The sequence below is a fragment of the Hyla sarda genome, chromosome 4 (assembly GCF_029499605.1).
Source record: "Hyla sarda isolate aHylSar1 chromosome 4, aHylSar1.hap1, whole genome shotgun sequence".
NCBI classification, from domain to species: domain Eukaryota; kingdom Metazoa; phylum Chordata; class Amphibia; order Anura; family Hylidae; genus Hyla; species Hyla sarda.
Genome location: NC_079192.1, coordinates 257158409 through 257180950, shown reverse-complemented (window position 1 = coordinate 257180950; position 22542 = coordinate 257158409). Strand labels below are relative to the sequence as shown.

General features: G+C 41.8%; 1 protein-coding gene and 1 long non-coding RNA gene across 3 annotated transcripts in view; one reads left to right on the top strand and one right to left on the bottom strand.

Annotated features, from left to right (window-relative positions):
* Positions 1-22542, top strand: part of SCAF11 (SR-related CTD associated factor 11) — a 115760-nt gene that overhangs the window by 22342 nt on the left and 70876 nt on the right. For both annotated transcript variants that reach the window (XM_056573986.1, XM_056573985.1), the window contains exons 2-7: positions 10322-10391; positions 11920-12074; positions 13485-13562; positions 16629-16720; positions 19168-19223; positions 19585-19619. In XM_056573986.1, coding sequence (XP_056429961.1) covers positions 10334-10391; positions 11920-12074; positions 13485-13562; positions 16629-16720; positions 19168-19223; positions 19585-19619 — 474 coding nt within the window. In that variant the 5' untranslated portion in view covers positions 10322-10333. The remainder of the gene's footprint in view (positions 1-10321; positions 10392-11919; positions 12075-13484; positions 13563-16628; positions 16721-19167; positions 19224-19584; positions 19620-22542) is intronic.
* Positions 1-22542, bottom strand: part of LOC130369160 (uncharacterized) — a 135701-nt gene that overhangs the window by 66448 nt on the left and 46711 nt on the right. The gene's annotated exons all lie outside the window — the stretch shown is intronic.

Sequence of the window (22542 nt, the reverse complement as noted above, 5' to 3'; positions counted from 1 at the left end):
TTCCAGCCCACGGGAGCACCTGAAAGCTGAACTAATTTATGCAGGAAAAGTAATCAACTGCCGAGCCGAGAAGTTCGTGACGAATCGAATTTACTGTAAGTTCGCTCATCTCTAGTATTCAGTCTTCTGGTGCAGTTCACCAGAAAAGTCACATCAATCAGACAAGCTGATCCTCTTCAGGACACTTAAGATCTATACCAAGATACTACCACTACTGTTGTGTGCTGGGCTCCCGAGGCTGCCCAGTCCACAATGGTTGTGGTAGTGCATGCCATACGGTGGTGATTGCTATGGGCTTTCTGAGCCAGCATATACAATCTGCCCCATTCACTGATCTCCCCCAGGTACCTATTCCATATCAATTCTGCTTCATTAGCAGAAATACCAAAGTGTAAATTTGCTCTAAAGATGATGGTTGTTGTCTGTTTAATCTTGGCTAGCTGATCACTGATGGACTGAGATTTATTAAAGCAACTAAGAGACTTCTCTGGTTTAGTGTCAAGTTTATACTCTGGGACCTGTAGTTGGTCCTTCAGGCTGTCGTGCCTAGTCCCTTTAAGCCATTAAAGGGGTACTCCACTGGAAAACATTTTTCTTTTAAATCAACTGGTGGCAGCAAGTTACAGATTTGTAAATTACTTCTATGAAAAAATCCCAATCCTTTCAGTACTTATCAGCTGCTATATACTACAGAGGAAGTTCTTTTCTTTTTGAGTTTCCTTTCTGTATAACATCATGCTCTCTGCTGACACCTCTGTCTATGTCAGGAACAGTCCAGAGCAGGAGAGGTTTGCTATAGGGAGTGCTCCTACTCTGAACAGTTCCTAAAATGGACAGAGGTGTCAGCAGAGAGCGTGTTGTCAGACAGAATGGAAACTCAAAAAGAAAAGAACTTCCACTGTAGTATAAATCTAAAATGTACTGGAAGGATTGGGATTTTTGAAAAGAAGTAATTTATAAATCATTTAATCTGTAATTTATATATCTGTTTCTGGCACCAGTTGAGTCAAAAAGGTTTTCCAGTAGAGTACCCCTTTAAAGGAAAACTGTTAAGGGTTTAGTGCTGGTGAACAGAATATCAGAGGGGTAACTTGCTTATTTTCGTCCACTGATTGCCACGTTATATGCCTATAAAGTTCCGCTGCTGTCTACCTCTTGCAGCTACTAAAGCCGCCCCTGCTATTTGAATATTCATTATCTTCAACTCCACGTCCTAGTGATTTGGAGTCACAAGTCACGAGAGCGCATGCACTGGAAGATTTCACCCGGCTCTCACGGCTAGGCGCATGTGCAGTGACAATGCGCAGAGTGCTCCCCTTATACAAAGCTCCCACATCATCAGGACATGAGAGCTGGGCGAAATCTATCGGCGCATGCCCTCTGTAGACAGTGCTGCGCTCACGTGACTCCATGTCTCTAGGACGTGGAGTTGGAGATAATGAATATTCAAATAGTGGGGGTGGGTTTAGGAGCTGTAAGAGGTACATTCGGCCAGCCGGCGGGGGGCCCAGCTCAAGTGCACAATTCAGAAATTGAGCAACGGAACTTAACAGGCATAATGCGGCAACCAATGGACGAAAATAAGTGACCCCTCTATGGAATCCTGTTCACCCACCCTATAACCCAGTGTATTGGGTTTAGTGTGGGTGAACAGGCTTACACTTTTAACCCCTTAAGAACCAGGCCAATTTTATTTTTGCATTTGTTTTTTCCTCCTCTGCTTCTAAAAATCGTAACTTTTATATTTTCATCTACAGACTAGTATGAGGGTTTACAAAGTTGTCCTTTTGTAATGATATCACTCATTTTACCATAAAATGTATGGCGCAACCAAAAATTATTTGTGTGGGGAAATTGAAAAGAAAACCGCAATTTTGTAAAAACTACATGTTTTCTTTGTTCTGTGGGTCAATACGGTTAAAATGATACCCATAATTACATTTATATTATTGCGCTTATAAAAAAGCTAACTTTTTAACCAAATTAGTTCGTTTAAAATTTTGACGACCCATAACTTTCATTTTTTGCGTCATGATCGGTACTTTTTGATACCACATTTGTGTATATAAAACTGTTATACATTTAATACTTTTTTTTTAAATTGTGACAAAGGTGCAATTTTGGACTTTTTATTTTTTTCACGCCGGTCACCGTAGGGAATCGTTAACATTCAGACATTTACGCACGCGGTGATGCCAAATGTTTTTTATTTTTTATTTAGCTTTATTTTTTGTAAGTGTGTTAAACCCATTAGGTGTTTCACAGGAATAGCAGCAAAGTGAAGGAAAAAATTCAAAATCTTCATTTTTTTTTTTACACTCGCACGTTCTTGTCGACCCAGTTTTTGAATTTTTTTGAAGGGGTAATAGGAGAAAAAGTCCCCCAAAATTTGTAACCCAATTTCTCTCTAGTAAGGAAATACCTCATGTGTATGTCAAGTGTTCAAGTGTTCGGTGGGTGCAGTAGAGGGCTCAGAAGGGAAGGAGCAACAATGGGATTTTGGAGAGTGAATTTTGATGAAATGGTTTTTGGGGGGCATGTCACGTTTAGGAAGCCCCTATGGTGCCAGAACAGCAGAACCCCCCCCCCCCCCCCCCACATGGCATACCCTTTTGGAAACTACACCCCTCAAGGCACGTAACAAGGGGTAAAGTGAGCCTTAACACCCCACGGGTGTTTGACGACTTTTCGTTAAAGTTGGATGTGTAAATGAAAAGAATTTTTTTCAGTAAAGTGCAGTTTTTTTCCCAAATTTACAATTTTTACAAAAGGTAATGGGAGAAAATGGCCCCCCAAAATTTTTAACCCCCATCTCTTGAGTATGGAAATATTCCATGTTAGGTAGTAAAATGCTCTACGGGCAAACTACAATGCTCAGAGGAGGAGTCACATTTGGCTTTTGGAAAGCAAATTTTGCTGAAATGGTTTTTTGGTGGGCATGTCGCATTTAGGAAGCCCCTATGGTGCCAGCACAGCAAAAAAAAACAAAACACATGGCATACTATTTTGGAAACTACACCCCTCAAGTAACGTAACAAGGGGTACAGTGAGCCTTAACACCTCACATGTGTGTTGCGACTTTTTGTTAAAGTTGGATGTGTAAATGAGAAAAAAAAAGCAGAGCATTTTATGCACACATATGGGGTATTTCTGTACTCAGGAGAAATTGTGTTACAGATTTTGGGGGTCTTATTTTCAAAAGTGGTAAAAGGAAAAAAAAGTATGGGGCAACACCAGCATGTTAGTGTAATATATATATATATATATATATATATATATATATATATATATATATATATATATATATATATATATATATATATATATATATATATATATATATATATATATATATATATATATATAATGTTTTTTTTTATATATATATATATAATTTTTTTTTTTTTTTTTTTTTACACATACAGGCTGGTGTAGCCCCTAACTTTTCCTTTTCATGAGGGGTAAAGGGAGAAAAAGCCCCCCAAAATTTGTAGTGCAATTTCTCCCAAGTACGGAAATACCCCATATGTGGCCCTAAACTGTTTCCTTGAAATACGACAGGGCTCCGAAGTGAGAGAGCTCCATGCGCATTTGAGGACTAAATTAGGGATTGCATAGGGGTGGACATGGGGGTATTCTGCGCCAGTGATTCCCAAACAGGGTGCCTCCAGCTGTTGCTAAACTCCCAGCATGCCTGGACAGTCAGTGGCTGTCCGGAAATGGTGGGAGTTGTTGTTTTTGCAACAGCTGGAGGCTCCGTTTTGGAAACACTGCCGTATGATACGTTTTTCTTTTTTATTGGGGAGGGGGGAACAGTGTAAGGGGATATATATGTAGTGTTTTACCCTTTATGTGGTAGTGTAGTGTTTTTAGGGTACATTCGCACTGGCGGGTTACGGTGAGTTTCCCGCTAGGAGTTTGCGCTGCGGCAAAAAATTTGCCACAGCTCCAACTTGAAGCAGGAAACTTACTGTAAACATGCCCATGTGACTGTACCCTGTACATTCACATGGGGGGGCAAACCTCCAGCTGTTTCAAAACTACAAATCCCGGCATCTACTTACAGACCGTGCATGCTGGTATTTGTACTTTTGCAACAGCTGGAGGCACACTGGTTGGAAAACCTTCAGTTAGGTTCTGTTACCTAACTCAGTATTTTCCAACCAGTGAGCCTCCAGCTGTTGCAAAACTACAACTCCCAGCATGTATTGGTCACCGAAGTGCATGCTGGGAGATGTAGTTATGCAACAGCTGGAGGTACGCAACTACAACTCCCAGCATGGCGAGACGGCTGTTTGGGCATGCTGGGATTTGCAGTTTTGCAACATCTGGAGGGCTACAGTTTAGAGACCACTGCACAGGGATCTCCAAACTGTGGCCCTCCAGATGTTGCAAAACTACAAATCCCAGCATGCACACAGCAAACAGCTGTGTGGGCATGCTGGGAGTTGTAGTTTTGAAACATCTGGAGGGCTACAGTTAAGAGACCACTGTATAGTGGTCTCAAACTGTAGCCCCCCAGATGTTGCTAGGCAACTCACCGGCTTCCGTAGGATCCAGTGAGCCGCATCACCGTCCTCCGCTGCTGCCGATCTCCACTGTCGATCGTAGCCTCCGCCACGGCTGATGGGTAAGTGGACTTCGGCGCCGGTCCCTGTCGGTTTCCCCGTCCTGCCCGGCCTATTGTTGGTGGGCAGAACGGGGAAACCGAAAGTTAACCCCCCGCCCCCGATCTGCTATTAACCCCCCCCCCCCCCCCGGGCATTTGCACGGGGTGACTGTTGATCGACATCAGTAGTCACCCCGGTCCGTTCCCCGGAAATTCCCACGGCCGTACATGTAAGTCATGGGTCCTTAACTACCAGGGTCCCATGACGTACCGGTATGACATGGGCCCTGAACAGGTTAACAGATATCCCACTGAGAATATCATTAACAGATATCCCAGTATACTCGGATTCTAGATTTCTGGATTACAGATATCTTTAGACCAGATGCAATATTTTTACCCAACGTTTTTACCTGGATACAGGAGATTGTGTTGCTATCCTTTTTGTAATAATCCCTCCAATAAAAAGGAGTTTCACAACTTCAGGAGTAGAGTTGAGCGAACTTACAGTAAATTGTCTTGTAACGAACCTCTGGCTTGGCCATTGGTTACTTTAGTTTGCATAAATTAGTTCAGCTTTCCAAGTGCTCTGTTTGCCTGCTAAAGTCTGGGATGACAGCCTTAGGTCTCCTAGGACTGTATCCACCTTTTCCAGGAAACTGGAGCAATCAACAGCTGATCCACGAGGTTCGTTACAAACCAATTTACTGTAAGTTTGCTCAACTCTATTAGATGTTTGATTCACAATTTAGGAAAAAATAAAGAATTTAGAAAGACAATTTGATGGGTTAGTTTGCAGGACCAAATGGAGCATAAGACACTCTAGCTAGGTGGATCAAACAATTGAACTAGCCTATGTATTCACAGTGGTAGTCATAGCAGCCCTTCCGGCTGAAAGAAGGTAGGCTTCATTAGAGCAAATCTGTAAGGCATCTATAAGCACCTTGGTTTTATCCACAATTATTGGGAAGATGTTGATGATCTGTCTGCTCTTACTTTTTGGGCACAAGGTCCTGCAGTTGTAGAAATTTTGTGTTTATTGGTATTTGTTCTGGCTGAACTGCTTTTAACTGATCAAACTATTGTTTAGAAGCCTTTAATGCAAATCTCATTCTCACTGACCTTTTTATCACTTTTTTTGTCTTGTCGCTGGGAAAAGAGGCCTTCTGACCATGTTGCGGTCATGTTTCCAAAGAAACCATTATTAAGTGTAGATAGCGATTTACTTGTGAAGTCTTTGAACAGATATTTTACAGTGAGATTAATCTATATAGCTTGTCTAGGGACTCCAATGTTCCAACTACCTTAAAGTAAAGAGTCCAATGTCAGAACATATTATAGTTACAAGACAAATTGTAGACAATTTAATTTTTTTTTAAAGGACATTGAGTCATAATTATTATTATTTTTTTTTTTTTTTACAAAACCTAGTAAACCCTGGGCACTGCTGATGAAAAAGTAAAACCCCTTTAGCCCAAATGATAAAAATAAAATATCAAGTATATTGGCTCATGATATAAAAAAATTAAGCAGTCTTAGCACGGATTTCATGGTACACAAACACTTTGTGACAATACCTTACTGGCGGCAGTTACAGCTCTAGAATAGGGTATCTGTCAGCAGCATCACCTGCACTAAACTGCTCATACCTGGTTATAGTGGTGGTGATGCTGATTCTAACTTTTTATTTTTATTTTGTTTGGTCATTTCCGAATGCAGATTTTCTAATATGTAAATGATCATCTTGGTGCACAAAGGATGTTTCCCAGCCCCTTGGTGCACCGTTCTGGCCACCTGCATTGGCCTTGAGAGACATGCATATTCCTCTCCTCAGCATGTCGCTGATACGTCCTGTGCCCACTTCCCCTGCTATAATGACGTGGATGCAGCACATATCAGTGATGTGCAGAGGAACATGCATATTTATGAAGGGAGTGTGTAGGGCTGGGCGGTATGACCAAATATGTGTCAGTCTTTTTTTTTTTTTTTAACTTACGGCGGTTCCACGGTATATAACGGTATTTTCACACCCCACACCCCCAAATCATGTGCCCCCCACCCCAATCATGTGACCCGCCAGCACTGTTCTGCTCCCCCCAATTAATGATCAGCCCAGCCAATGGCTGTCCGGGCATGCTGGGAGTTGTAGTTTTGCTATAGCTGGAGGTCTGCAGGTTTGAGACCACTGCTGTACGCTGTATACCTATGCCCCGGCTGCAAAAGATACAGAAAATAAACTTTGACTTACCTACGTCGGTCACACGCTGTTTTCCTTGGGACTGGAATGTCGGACAGCCGTCAGCCTATCACTGGCCGGAGCGATGTCCCGCCCCGGCCAGTGATAGACTGAGCGCACTGTCATGTAAGAAGCCGGCCAGAGCTCCTTACAGGACAGTGGGCTCAGCCGATCACTGGCCGGGGCGGGACATCGCTCCGGCCAGTGATAGGCTGACGGCTGTCCGACGTTCCTGTCCCCAGTGTGTGGCCGACGTAGGTGAGTTAGTTTATTTTCTTTATCTTTTGCAGCCTGGGCATAGGGATACAGCGTACAGCAGTGGTCTCAAACCTGTGGACCTCCAGCTGTTGCAAAACTACAACTCCCAGCATGCTGGGACTTGTAGTTTTGCAACATCTGGAGGTCTGCAGGTTGGAGACCACTGGTGTACAGTATAGAGTTCCGGCGGCCTCCAACAAAGAGGAGGAGGGCAGTGCTTGGCATGTGAGTAGTACCCCGCTGGGCTGATCATTAATTGGGGGGGGCAGAACAGTGCTGGCGGGTAACATAGGATTAGTTCCCTGATGTGGGGACAGCGCTGCGCTGGGCTGATCATTCATTCCCGAGGGAGAGGGGCCCAACCGGTGTTGCGGTATGGGGGAAAATTCATATTGTGCAGCCCAAAAAATTCGGTATGAACCGGTATACCGCCCAGCCTTAGGAGTGTGTATTATAGAGTAGGTGTGGGCAAGCGGAACAGTGCACCAATGGGCTGGGGAATTCTTTTGGTGTACAAAACTCTGGAACATTGGAATTGGCATTATCCTCACTATTACCCTGTATAAGCAGCTTAGTGCGGGTAATGCTCCTTTTCAGTTTCCCTTTTAGGGTTTGTTCACCCGAGTGGATTTTGTTTCAATCTCGCAGTGGGTGTCTGAAACTGTTGGACTGAAATGCGTAGGGATGCACTGGTGGTGTGAGATTTTCATAACATTTTGTATATATCTACCTACATGACCTGTTTATCAGTTGGTATAGGGTATACTTGTTTTCGTCCATGTCCTAGGAGACCCACATCTAAGGCTCCAGGAGCTTCCTTAACACTAGCACTATAGTGGTGGTTTATAATTTTTATAAAAGTTAAATGGGTGCTTTCAGATACAAAAACATTATGTTGTAAATCTTGTAAATACATTAACCTTTGTAATATACTTCATTTTTATGTAATTTTTTATAGAAATCATGGCTTTTTCCAAGCTGAAGCACTGGCATGAGGGTGGGCTAGCACTCCTCTGTGCCCTCTCTGCTGTCTGATAGCACTCCTCTGTGCCCTCTCTGCTGTCTGATAGCACTCCTCTGTGCCCTCTCTGCTGTCTGATAGCACTCCTCTGTGCTCTCTCTGCTGTCTGATAGCACTCCTCTGTGCTCTCTCTGCTGTCTGATAGCACTCCTCTGTGCTCTCTCTGCTGTCTGATAGCACTCCTCTGTGCTCTCTCTGCTGTCTGATAGCACTCCTCTGTGCTCTCTGCTGTCTGATAGCACTCCTCTGTGCTCTCTCTGCTGTCTGATAGCACTCCTCTGTGCTCTCTCTGCTGTCTGATAGCACTCCTCTGTGCTCTCTCTGCTGTCTGATAGCACTCCTCTGTGCTCTCTCTGCTGTCTGATAGCACTCCTCTGTGCTCTCTCTGCTGTCTGATAGCACTCCTCTGTGCTCTCTCTGCTGTCTGATAGCACTCCTCTGTGCTCTCTCTGCTGTCTGATAGCACTCCTCTACAGAACACAGAGGAGTGGTATCAGACAGGAGAGAGCACAGAGGAGTGCTAGCCCACCCTCACTTACTGGACTTTGTCCATGCCTGTGCTTCAGCTTGGACAAAGCCATGATTTTATAAGCAATGATTTTTATAAAAAGGAAATAAAATTTTCTTATGAAATATGAGAGGTTTTTGTATCTGACAGTGCCCATTTGAGTTTTATAGCACCTGCCCCTTATTTTAATTTCTGCTAGAAGTATATTAATACAGAGGTTGGTAGATACAAATAATACAATATTTAGATTTAAAGGAGCTTACTGAACATCACCCACAGGATAGGGAGTAACTAGCTAATTGGAAGAGGGTCTAAATCAGTTGTCTCCAACATGTGGACCTCCCAGATGGTGCTAAACTAAAACTCCCTGCATGCCCGGACAGCCAACGGCTGTCTGTGCATGCCGGGAGTTGTAGTTTTGCAACATCTGGAGGTCCGCAGGTTGAAGACCACTGGTCTAAATGCTGGGACACTCACTGATCTTGAGAACAGAAGTCCTGTGTTCCCCCAGTGACTGGACCAGATGTGAGTGTATACTAGCCACTGCTCTCTTCACATCTGTATGACTTCAGATCATAGCAAATCCCTATATTCAGCTGTGTTCTGAAGTCCTGTAGACAATGATTTTGGGTAGCATGAAACTGATGAGGGGTTTCCTTTAAAATCACACAATAGCCTAGATTTACTAATGTATAAACTGTCAGTTTCTTGTTGTGTTTTTAGCATCTCAAGCACTTTCACACCTTTCCTTTACAGTATTATCATGGCTTTTTGTCTTATATTTTTGCTCCGGACGAGATGATTCTGTTCAGGAACCCTACTTGGCCTTGGCGTTCTCTGGATTCTTTGTTCATTTATTATAGGTTTCCATGTAGATACTGGAGCATGATATTTTGCACAATTTTAATTTGGTCTGTTTTTACATAAATGAGGTCATTGCCAAACATAGACACTAAAACCCTAATGTATCGTGATGATGAAAACCAGGGAACTCCTCCAGGCACATTATTCAAGACCAAAATTGCTTCCATAAATTATGAAGTTAGTATAAATATGCATTGAATAGATTGCACTTAAAATAAAAAAATGTAGATGCAGTATATACTAACTTACCTAAAAAAAAAAAAATCATTATGCAAAGCTATTTTATCATTTGTAACATCCACAAATTTTAGATAAGCAAATCTGAAAATACTTAAAATGAAATTACTGACCTAGATTAGACATAATGGATGCATGGGACAGTCCTCCGCCTCAACCTCCGATGTGCCTTTTCTGGGACACCTTCCTAGCTGTAGTGTTCAGAGAGGTAGTAATAGTTTGCCCAGCTGTAACTGCTCACTAAAACCTTTTCTCTATTCTCTTCAGTTACATAAACTATTTGGAGAAGTAATGTTTGTGCAAATGAATATAGTTCATAGTGGTTTTTTTATCCTCCACAATTAGTTTTTTGTTCGATGTGATAAAGCGGCTCAGTTGATTCTTTCTAGGCATAACTACCAGTACATGCTTTTTGCAGAACACAAGATCTGACAAACATTACTGAGGCCCCCTGTCTTTGGTTGGTGTGTGAGCGTGATTGAAGCTGAAGTGGTTAATCTGTATATGTGACTTTCTAGGTAACCACATAGGCGTGTACTTTTATAAAGTCAGCTATTCTATTGTTTGTTCTTGTTTTTTTTTTTTTAGTTTGAAAGAAAAATGAAGAACAAGAGTTTGTGCTCCTTAAACAAAAATGACCAACAGGAAGAAAAGGATGGTAAGTGTTCTTGTCCACCTTAGTACAGGATGTAATCCAGTACATACCTTAGGCAACTTTCATACTGCTGTTGCTCCTAGTCCAGAACGGCCATCAGTCTTTTTATTTTTTCCCTGTCCTTAATAGCCATTCTCATAACGGGGAGCAACAGCAAACAGGTCCCAGTGGTTCCCATTTACTATTATGGGGGGTTGCTGGGACCCAATATGAATAATGGGAGAAAGACAGCACATGCTGTAAATTTTCTCCCATTATTCTGTCTGGCTCTCCCAGCAGCCCTCACACTGCCGTGCACGAATGGCAGTGTGAAAGGACCCGATCAATGACATTACTGTACATGGTAACTTATAGCTGTATTTCACAACCTTTATTAGCAAACTTTCTTTTATAGTGATTTTAGCTTTCAACAAAACAAATTGTTGACATATAACCTCTAGTTGCATAGAGGTTGTTTAAGTATGTAGGAAACTTGTTAAAATGTTAGGCTCCTTTCACACTAGTGATTTTTCCGTTATAAAAGTTTTGTTGCATGTTCCGTCATTTTCAGCGAAACCCGGCCAATACAAAACCCCTGACGGCCGAGACTAAATCGCATTGCAACCTATGGTATTTTGTAACTGCCCGTTTGCACCCGTATATGCCCCTAATTCATTGTGGACGTTATACAGTGATGGGACATCGTGGCGGAAAAAATACTGCATGCCGAAAATCGTGACGGAACATGCGACGGAACTTCTATAATGGAAAAATCACTAGTGTGAAAGGAGCCTTATTGTAGCTTAAAAAACACAGACATGTCCAGATGTTTGATAGCTAAATAGAGCTGGTAAAAGTGCTAGGCTGAGCACTGTACTCCCTGGCACACTGCTCTCCGTTTCATAAGACAGGCTCCAAAGACTTACAATGGAATCCATCCTATACAAGTAGATGTGAAGTAGCTTGCTTTAGCCACTCGCCTCTCCTGTCTTGATCAAGCAGTCGATGTATCTTAGCACACTAGTTTGTGTTGTGAGTTGTGAGCCAAGTGTTTTACAAATTTCCTTTTGTAGAGTTCTGAATAGGAGCCCATGGACTATTATTTTTCAGAAATGTGGGTTCACAGAGATAGAACCCCCAGAACTACATGTTCTGTGGATTTGCCATATATGTCTTAATTGGATTGTTGACTGGACTAGTTAAGGACTGTTTTAACAAGTCCAGTCAAGCATCACTTCGTGAGTTAGTACCAGCGACAGAAAAGCCACTTGACTACTTTCGACAGCCACATCTTTCTCTGCTGTGTCCTAATGGTTGTGGACTGCTTGTTCTGTCCCATTGTCCACCATATTCATGACCAGTTGCCAGTGAAGTTGAACTATACGTAAGCTGGGGCATTGGATTTCCTGCTTTTTGTGCATGTTTCATTTCTAATAGGTGTTTAACACTGCTGCATCATGCATGTTCTGCTGCTGCTTGATACCGAATGCAGAATATATTGGGTAAACTCAGTTTAATAGGATCACCTCTGTTTTTCTTTCATATTTCACAGGTGAAGAAAATAATGATGGTAGTCATGCCAGTGCCGAAACATTAAATACATCGGAGAGATGCCCCATTTGTCTTAATTTTCTCACCATAGAAGTTGGTTTCCCAGAAGATTGTTGCCATGCATTTTGTGTTTCCTGCATTCTTAAATGGTCTGAAGTAAGTTTTAAGCTATAATATTGTAAACTCCACAGCTCTGGTTTGTCCTCAGTCTAAATGACTTATTTTATTGCTGTATATTCTTGTTGAACTGTAGTTGTAGAGTATTGTAAATCCAATGTCATTTTTGGAACATAGTTTTTTCTTTATCTGAAGTGCACTATGCAAAATACAAGACTTGGTGCTAATGTCTGTTTGACGATGCACTGATGCAGTTTTTTGCCAGATTCACCACAGCAGTATAGAAGCAGACAATTCGAAATTTTGAGCTTAGTGTGACTAACAATTGTTTGTGTTGGGGTTGTTAGCAGCCAGATTGAGCTCCAGCTTTTTTTTAACCCCATATGGTGGACTGGTATGTAAAGGGAACCTGCCAGTTGTTTTTTTAAAGGGGTACTCGAGCCCTAATACATCTTATCCCCTATACAAAGGATAGGGGATGAGATGTCTGATCATGGAGGTCCCGCCATTGGGGACCCCCACAATCTGTCATTGTGCACCCACATTTGTGTCTCCACAGCACTGGAGGCTCTGAGTGTGCAGCGTGACGACCACGGGGCCGGAGTATCGTGACATGACTACTCAGCCCCGTGTGACATTACGCCCCGACCCCTCAATGCAAGTCTGAGACTTGCATTGAGGGGGCAGGGCGTGATATCACACAGGGCAGAGTTGAGACGTCCGGATACTCTGGCCCCGTGGTCGTCACGCTGCACACTCAGAGCCTCCAGTGCTGCGGAGATCTCGCAAAGGTAGGTCCTGAATGACAGATTGTGGGGGTCCCCAGCGGCCGGACCCCCGCGATCAGACATCTTACCCCCTGTCCTTGTATAGGGGATAAGATGTATTAGGGCTCGAGTACCCCTTTAATGCTTCCTGAAACATGGCAGCATGAAACAAGGACAGGCTTCCTAATTTAAAATGTACTAGGATTTTCTCTTGCCATTTCCAATTAATCATAATTGTAAATAGGGATGTACAAATGTTGGTATCTGTGCCAATAAAAGACTTGTACAGATGTCTCTGATACCTGCGAAGCATAAAAATACCTCTTTCCTCCGTTAACCACGGTTTTGAGTGCAGGGAAAAAAACCCTGTTGCAAGCAAACTGGGAGCATACGGTTTTCAATACGGTTCTATACGTTTTCTATAATGAAAATGTATATGGGAACTTACTTGAAAAACGTGGTGTGAACCCACCCTTACAGAGCATCAGATGCAGAGGCCTCAGCACTGCTGTATATGGAAGATGAGTGAGATTTTTTTTCTTTTGAAGGGGGCTTATTGGGGAAAGCTTATGTCTGAAAAATGAGTATCGTGGCATTCTTAGTTGTAAAATTAAGCCACGTAAGGCTTACCATCTCAATTTATGCATTAAAAAGTGATATAAAAATTTTATTTAATTTTCAGACATCTACTTCTTGTCCTGTTGATCGTAAACCATTTCAAGCTATTTATACAACAGACCCAATTGGTTCATGGACTAAGGTAGGTTTCAATTTGGGAAAATAACAGCAAATTCAAAACAAATAATTATCTAAATTCTAGGAGTAGCCATTCTATAATATCTGAATTTTTAAATCTAGACAATTTGGTCTTTATTGACTGGCTCCTTTCACTTGCTGGTTATCTGACATGCTGGGAGAGATTTTATCAAAACTGGTGCAAAGTAAAAGGAGACCAGTTACCCATAGCAGCCAATCCAATTTGTTTGCTTCTCTAATTTCCTCAAAAAACTGTAAACTTGCAAATGCTTAACTTTTCCTTATACCAATTTTAACCAACGTTACAATGTTCTTTTTACAAAGGCTATTAAAGGGGTTGTGCGCTGCCCTGCCTTTCGGAGCTCCGCTCGCAGCGTCCGGAAGTTCATTACTCCGTATGCTGTGTGCGGGCTTCAGTGGTCGCGCCCGCCCCCTTGTGACGTCGCGCCCGCCCCCTTGTGACGTCGCGCCCGCCCCCTTGTGACGTCGCGCCCGCCCCCTTGTGACGTCGCGCCCGCCCCCTTGTGACGTCGCGCCCGCCCCCTTGTGACGTCGCGCCCGCCCCCTTGTGACGTCGCGCCCGCCCCCTTGTGACGTCGCGCCCGCCCCCATGTGACGTCGCGCCCGCCCCCATGTGACGTCGCGCCCGCCCCCATGTGACGTCGCGCCCGCCCCCTTGTGACGTCGCGCCCGCACAACCAAAGTCTATGGGAAGGGGGCGTGACAGCGGTCGCGCCCCCTTCCCATAGACTTTCGTTGAGGGCGCAGTCCTGACGTCACGAGGGGGCAGCCGCGAACATGGAAGCCCGCACACAGCGTTCGGAATAATGAACTTCCAGATGCTGCGAGCGGAGCTCCGAAGGGCAGGGCAGCGCACAACCCCTTTAAAGGAGAATCCAGCCAATGGGCTCCTCTTTGTCTAGGGAGTTTAATACAGGAAATTCTTAATTCCCTAATTTTTTTTTTTTTTCTTGTCCATCAAGGGATTTCTTTTGTATTTATTTTTAGACTTTATTATAATGCATTGGGACAAATGAAAGTATTCTAGTGCATTGTAAAGTGCACAGGCAGCAATTAGAGCATACCTTGGGTACCTACTGTCACGAACCGAGACGTGCGAGTGGTAGGATTATCTATAAAATCACTATTTGTCTACACTAGACCGAAAATAAAAAAAATCCCTCTTAAACCACCCAATTTAAGGTATCGCTGCCACCACCTGTCAATTTCAAGCCGACAGGAAGCTATCAATCCAATCTGGATATGCTACAATTCCCAAATATAATCTACTATCCCCAGTAGTATATAAAAACAGGAAAAAGATAAATCCAAATCTATAATGTAGCCGAAGTAAATTTAAGACTATAAGTTCAATCTCTTCAAGGACAATGTACGTCCGTTTCACCAAACATAAATGAAATGATTTATTATGAAATAAAAATATTCACAGTACATGTAAAAATAGATGTTAACAAGACAAAGTTTCACCATACAGAAAATAAAAGGGAAAAAACAGAGTCCTTACTTACAGAAGTTAGTAATTCTATCCCATGGCGTCTGGCATTTAAAATTAGATCTCGTCCCCCATGCAAGCGCGCCTAGTCCCCCCCCAGGTCTGCAGTTTTATACCCTGCTATGGACAGGAGACACCTCTTTGTTCAGCCCCTGGGCAGGACAAGGAGGAGAGAGAGATTCTGCCCCCTTCTTCCTGATAACCTTATTCCCAAAGAATAGGAAATTACCCCTAACTCCTATCATGGGTCAGGCACCCACATCATTTTGTTATTTTTGGGTTCTCAAATCCTCTTTCTTAGGGGTACCTGACATGACCCCCTTATGGTGTATGATTTACCCAGCGCATACAGTTCGGGCAGGGATCTATACCCAAGGGTCATATGATGACTCATTTTAAAGGTAGTATGATGGAGAATCTAACCGTATAATATAGGGGCTGCGGACATACTTCCCTGACCCCCATATCTAATATTTGGAAGAAATGGCATTTCTACAGGGAGCTACGTCCCAAACATTCCTTTGATCTATTGACATCAGGCCTTGGAGTCTGCTTGTCTGGGAAGGTGTCAAATTTACAATCTAGGCAAGCAGTGTCCATTGATTAGCACAGTCATGTTAATTGCCCCCAAATGGTCACTGGAAGCCATAGCTTAGACGGTCGTCTCCTGGCAGCTAGATCACAACTGGCTAGATTCTTTTAAATGTTAAGTAATGCAGATAGGTGTGTAATGGAATTAACAGTTGTGCATACCGATAGAAATTTTGCAGAACATGTATCACAAATGACAAGCAATCACAATGCAACATGAATACATATTTTGCCATGGTATATGACACATACTAATAGGCATTAACATGTACAGCCACAGCAAAAGCAGCTTGGAATCCCTCTTCAACCTTAAAGGGGTATTCCAGGCAAAACCTTTTTTTATATATATCAACTGGCTCCGGAAAGTTACAGATTTGTAAATTACTTCTATTAAAAAATCTTAATCCTTCCAATAGTTATTAGCTTCTGAAGTTTTTTCTGTCTAACTGCTCAATGATGATGTCCCGGGAGCTGTGCATGATGGGGGAATATCCCCATAGGAACTGCACAGCTCCCGGGACGTGAGTCATCAGAGAGCAGTTAGACAGAAAACAACAACTCAACTTCAGAAGCTAATAACTATTGGAAGGATTAAGATTTAATAGAAGTAATTTACAAATCTGTTTAACTTTCCAGAGCCAGTTGATATATAAAAAAAAAAAAAAAAAAATTTGGGCCTGGAATACCCCTTTAAGATCATGACTTCTGAAGCTCCTGCCTGAATGGAGCGACAGTGTGAATATTTGACTCTATTCATTGTGGGAGTGCCAAAGATGGCCAAGCATTGTATTATATCATCTTGAACACTCCCATATACAAATAACCTCATCTGTGCATGTCCCCCAACAGCTCTGGGAATTAAATACAAGCACACAGGCGGGTGGGAGGGGGTTAAGAGACTTTCTGGTTATTTTTTGGTTATATCATGTCTAGTGCACTAACTAAATATCTCTTTCTGTGGTTTAGATCAGTGTAAAGGAAAGAAGACCAATTGAAAACTGGAGTTGCACTTGTGATCAGACGTTAACATACTGTACAAAAGGGAAGCTTTGTTTCAGGTCAGTGTGAATAAGATGAATGGTGAAGGCATAATTAAACATGTACGAGTAAATTGCATGATCGAGATTTTCTTTAATATAAAACGACTAGCTGAGTACCGATGCTGCCCGTTTTCTCCTACCAAATCCCTGGGGGGGGGGGGGGGGGGGAAGCAACAAAGGATGAAGCTTTTGTCCTCATATCCTGTCCTCAAATCCTGACCCCATATCCCATCCCCAGGTGGGGCTGAGTTGTGATGAAGATATTGTAAGATGAAAATAAAAGATCTCCAGCCAAACAGAAGTTGTGCTGCAGCATACATTTCCCGTAGATTTTCATTGGACTTTAAACGAAACCCCTGACCCTCACAAATGGGGATAGTTAAGGGTTAAATTAACTATACTATATTTTAAGTGGACATATTAGTAACATGTGACCAAGTATTATCTAAATATCTCCAGCTGTTTGGAAGTTATGCTGTAACATATATTTCCCATAGACTTGTATGGGACTTTAAACAAAACCCTGGCCCTCGCAAATGGGGGTGAGTAAGGCTTAAACTACCTGTTATGTTTGTAGTTGACATATAAGTAACGCGTGCAAAGTCGCGCGCACACACACACACACACACACACACACACACACACGTGTAAATATATGTGTGTGTATGTATATGCACACGCACATACATGCTTATGCACATGCATGAATACGCACACATGCATGCACACATGCATACACACATTTTTAGATATATATAGATGAGAAAATCTAATGCTTGGTAAACAAACATGCCATACAATGAAACTTGGGTTAAGCCAAAAAAGGTCTTGAACATACATTGTAAAACGCATCTACAACATAGTTATAGTATAAACTTTTAAGAAAAGGGTATTTAGTGACCTTTTCAAATAACCTTTTAGGACATTGTCTGTTACACTACTTCTAAGCGTGCCTGTCAGTGTGGAGGATCTAGTAGGTCACACTGACAGCAATTTTAGCATCTGGTTCCCTTGTATTATGGGCTATGAGGGTTAAAAAAAAAAATCTAGAAACATTGCAGGACAAAAACGAACAGACTCCTTGCCGAACATCAAATGACAAGGGCTGTTTACGAACATGAGTTACTACAGTGGCAGGTATTGGCTTTAATAACAAAGGAACCATACCTTCATTGTCACGCACCACTGTATCTGTAAGGAGATGCACAAAGTTTTTGTAATATGGTAAAGAGCCTTTGTGCTGTACTGTCATTCTCGCTAGTGCTGTCAACCAGATCATAGTGGTGGTGAGGTGCTACGACCGGAGATAGAAGTAACGGGCACTCCTTTTAATAAAGTCTGCCTATTGGGCACTTCTGGCTCATTAGTAGATTAGAAAAACGTCTTAAACTTCTTATAGACACATTGGTTTACTTTAACTCTGCAGTGGCCACTGATACGCCTTTCTATTGCAGCTTGGCAATGACTGCGTAAGAAACAGGCTTAGGAGTGAGCTCCTTTGTGCCATGTGCTGGCTGTATACTATAGCTGAAAATTGCCTTTAACTCTTAAGAGATTGCAGCAATTTGAGCAGGTGCTACATCTGTTAAGGTGCCTGTTGACACCCTGAGACACATTTACTGGGTGCTAATTGTCACTGCAGCTGGAGGCCATACATACCGTGGCAGATATGCTAGTACAGCCTGCCACAGGCAAAGAAGTCATTGATTTGACAGGTCAGTGGAGTGCAATAGCATGGCTATGCTCTGTATAAGCAGTCAAATGAGAGCTTGCACAAGTCCCCAAGGGACACTTAAAATGTTTTTAACCCCTAGAGGATGCAGGGCGTACATGTATGCCCTGTGCATGCTCCCGGTCTATCAAGCAGGCTTATAAACTGAGCCTGCTTCACATCCAGTTGATCCTGGTTGTTGAAATCAATGATCAGGGTGATGCTTGGCATTAACCATTTTGATGCCTCAATTAAACATGAACGCGGCATCAAAGAGCTAAAATTAGTTGCTGCATGGTGAACAGTATAAATGTTAATACCGAAGTCCAGAGTTGCTGGTTTCTGGTCACTAGCGAAACATTGCTTTTTTAATAAATCAAAAAGTTCCATCAAAACAAAAAAGGAACCATTAAAATAAGTCTAAAAGCTGTAAACAGAAAAAAGTGATTTAAAAAAAAATCCCATTAATCCCATAGAAGCCCAAATGGTACCAAATAGCCCTGTAGATAGAATAAGTTATAGGATAAAGGAATATGTATGCTTTAAAATGGCTGTAAAGGAAAAAGTAGTAAAATACAAATGCTATGTAAAAATGGTGATTGAAGTAATCATATTAACCCATAGAATAAATAGAACATGTAGGTTTTACCCCAAAGTCCACTGTTTTTGCATTTGTCATTACAAAATACAATTGTTCCCACAAAAAGTGAAACCTCTAACAGTTATAACTATATAAACCTTCTCATTTGAACAGAATTGGTGAGGTTGCAGAGGAAACAAGTGAGATTGAAGCTCCACATAAGGACAAAAGTAAGTTTTAAGAACTAGTTTCAATTGCTACATAATTTGCAGGTTTTTCTTCCTCCTCTTACAATCTGGCTAGTAAGAATTTTCTAGCATAATTTGGAAAGTGGGTTTGTTGAGTATATCTTTGTGATGCAGGTTCTTCTAAGGTAAAGGATATGTTTAAAAAAATCCATACATTTTCTATTGACTTGGTTAAAACCATACGAAACTGAGCCCTGCTGCCCACGTGTCAAATGTTTATTTATTTTTTGGTACTTTGTAATGTTGTGCTTTATTACCTACATTACTAGCTGGCTAGAAACAATTGTTAATGTACTGTCTTTATTTTCCTATTCAACTTCTCACATTCTTATTTTTATTATAGAATTTATGGACTATAAAGAAAAGCCGGAGATGGAGGTGAGATCCGTTTTACAGAACAATTCAATGAGTGATAAAATATCTCCTGCCATTTTTTTTCATAATTGTAATTATTTGGGATGCAGAAGCCCACTGTAATGGCTATATTTTGCCATATGAACATAAGCGAAGTAGTGTGGATAAAAAAACAAAAAAAAAAACAGGGTTAGGAACTGCTCAAAATAATTTATTACTACAACATGTACCGTGTATTAACAAAAACCAGACGTTAAACCTGTCGTGTTGACTGTGCTATACGTGTGTTTAGCGTGTTACATAGCGCAAAAACTTAGAATGTGTTGGCCAAATATTCTGTATATTAACCCCTTAAGCATGCCTCCTGTTTTTACCTCAATGATAAAGCCCAATTTTTCAAATCTGTCCTTTGTCTCTTTAACCCCTTAAGGACCAATACAAATAAACCTGTACGCCCCTGAAAGACCTGGCCTGTTTTTTCAAATCGGGGATGTCTGTCTTTTAGAGTAACTCTGGTAACGTTTTACCAATCACGATAATTCTGACATTGTTTTTTTGTCACAAGTTGTCCTTCATGTACATAGTAAAAGTAAGCCGATATCATTTGTAGTTTTTTTTTTTTTAAGAAAAATCACGAAATAAATTTTTTTTTATTTTTTTGCTATTTTAACACTAATAGGTTGCATATATTTATACTTACTGAACTAATAGTTTATGAAACTTATATTTTCAGATGTCTACTTTATTTTGACAGCATTTTTCGTTTTTAACAATTTAACTTGAAATTGTGAAATCTTTTTTTTGTGCCATGCAAGGTTTGCAGAAATTTGAAGGTGGTAGAACATAGGAACACCCCTCCCCCCCCCCCCCCCCCCAATGACCTCATTGTAAAAACTAGACCCCTCAAGGTATTCGCTAGGGGGTACAATGAGTATTTAAACACCATAGTTTTTTGGTAGGAATTATTACAAAGTCAGTGTAAAAAATTCAAAATCTGCATTTTTTCACAAATGCATAATTTGTGGGGCATATTTTTTGTACATCACTTCTGATATTGCAAGAAATGCACCATATATTTTATTAAACTGCTCGGCCCGTGTATGGAAATACCCCCACTTAGGCCATATTTGGTTCCTTGGCCGCGTGATAGGACCTAGGAGAGGAGCACCATTTTGCTTTCAGGGCATCATTTTAGGCCGAATGGATTATAGGCCGCACTTCATACCTGCAAAGGGTTTTAGCTGACAGAACCATACAGAACCCCCACAAGTGACCCCATTTTGGAAACTACACCCCCTAAAGTAGTCATCTATATCAAAAGTGAGTACTTTGAGTCCTTTTTGTGTGGCTGGAATGGATACAAAGTCAGTTTACAAAAATTAAATTTTCTTTTTTTTTTTCACAAATGCATCACTTGTGGGACATATATTTTTTTTGTACATTGCATCTGAAAAGTAGAAAATGCACCACATGTTTTATTACGCTGTTCGTCCCGTGTTCGGTAATACCCCCGCTTAGACCATATTTGGTTGCATGGCCACATGGTGGGACCCAAAAGGAGAGGAGCACCATTTGGCTTTCAGGATATCATTATACAAATTATAGGCCGCACTTCATCTTGCAGAGCATTCTAGCTGTGAGAACAATACTGCACCCCCAGAAGTAACCCCATTTTCGAAACTACACCCCCCTAAAGTATTCAACTAGGCCAAAAGTGAGTACGTTGAGCCCTTATTGTGGGGCTAGAATTATTTCAAAGTCAGTGGAAAAAATAGAAATTATTATTATTTTTTTTTTTTTTTTTCCCCCCACAAATTCTTTATTTGTGGGACATCATTTTAGTATGTCGCTTCTGAAATGGAGGAAACGCGCCCATATTTTATCACCGTGTACGTCCCGGGCTGGGCAGTACTCTACTTAGGCCATATCTGGTTGGCTGACCTCCTGGTAGGACCAAGGAGAGGAGCCCCCTTTGGCTTTCAGGGCATCATTATATGAATAGTCCCCATTCATACTGTGTTTCTGCAGTATAGGTGTCCGTTGTCATGTCAAAGGATGCCAATGTATACTGTAGTAGTCTCATTGAGAAATGAATTGAGCTGCTACAGTATACGTCAGCATCACTCTTTTTGACGTGATGCTGACGGATACCTCTAACACTGTGGAAATGCAGTATGAACGGGACGTAGTGTAGGGTCACACCGCGGATGCCCCCAGCAGTCACAAGGGTGAGATCACTGCGGTGGCTGGGTAGCTCAATGTGTCCACTCATAACTGCCGGCGGGAAATCCGCCGCTATGAGTGGACACACAAAGCTACCAAGCCGCAGCAGGGAGCTCATTATTGTGCGGATGTGCGCCGTGTGATCCTACACATTATACATTTTTATTTTTCATTATATTTATTGACTTTTTAAGTAATTTTTGACACTTTTGACATTTTTTTTTTTTTACACTTTTTTTTTTAGATTTATCAAACTGAGAGAAAAAGTGGAGGGATTTTTCCACAGCAACCAAACCACAGTTCAGCTAACGAGCTCTGGTAAAGTGAAAGCCGAGCTGTGATTGGTTGCATGTGGGGAAATATCTTCACTTTTTCTCTCACAGAGTTTGATAAATCTGGGCCATTGTTTTTACACTTTATTTTTATATTTTTTTCACTTTTTTTAATGCTTTGGAATACTTAGTATTCCAAAGCATTGCAGATATTTGCTGCCTGTTAGTTTTTGGCACGTCCTGACCGGCAATAACCGGGGCAGACCTGGGGGTCCTTGTAAAGATCCCCGGCTGCCCAGGGAACCAGCAGCACCCCGCGATCATTGTGGGGTGCTACAGGAGAGAGACAGAGGGAGCCCCCTCCCTCTGTCAAAACTTCTTACAGCTCACGGTCGCTTCTGGCTGCGGCTGTAAGGGTTAAACTGCCGGGACCGAAGTTTACTTCGGTCCCG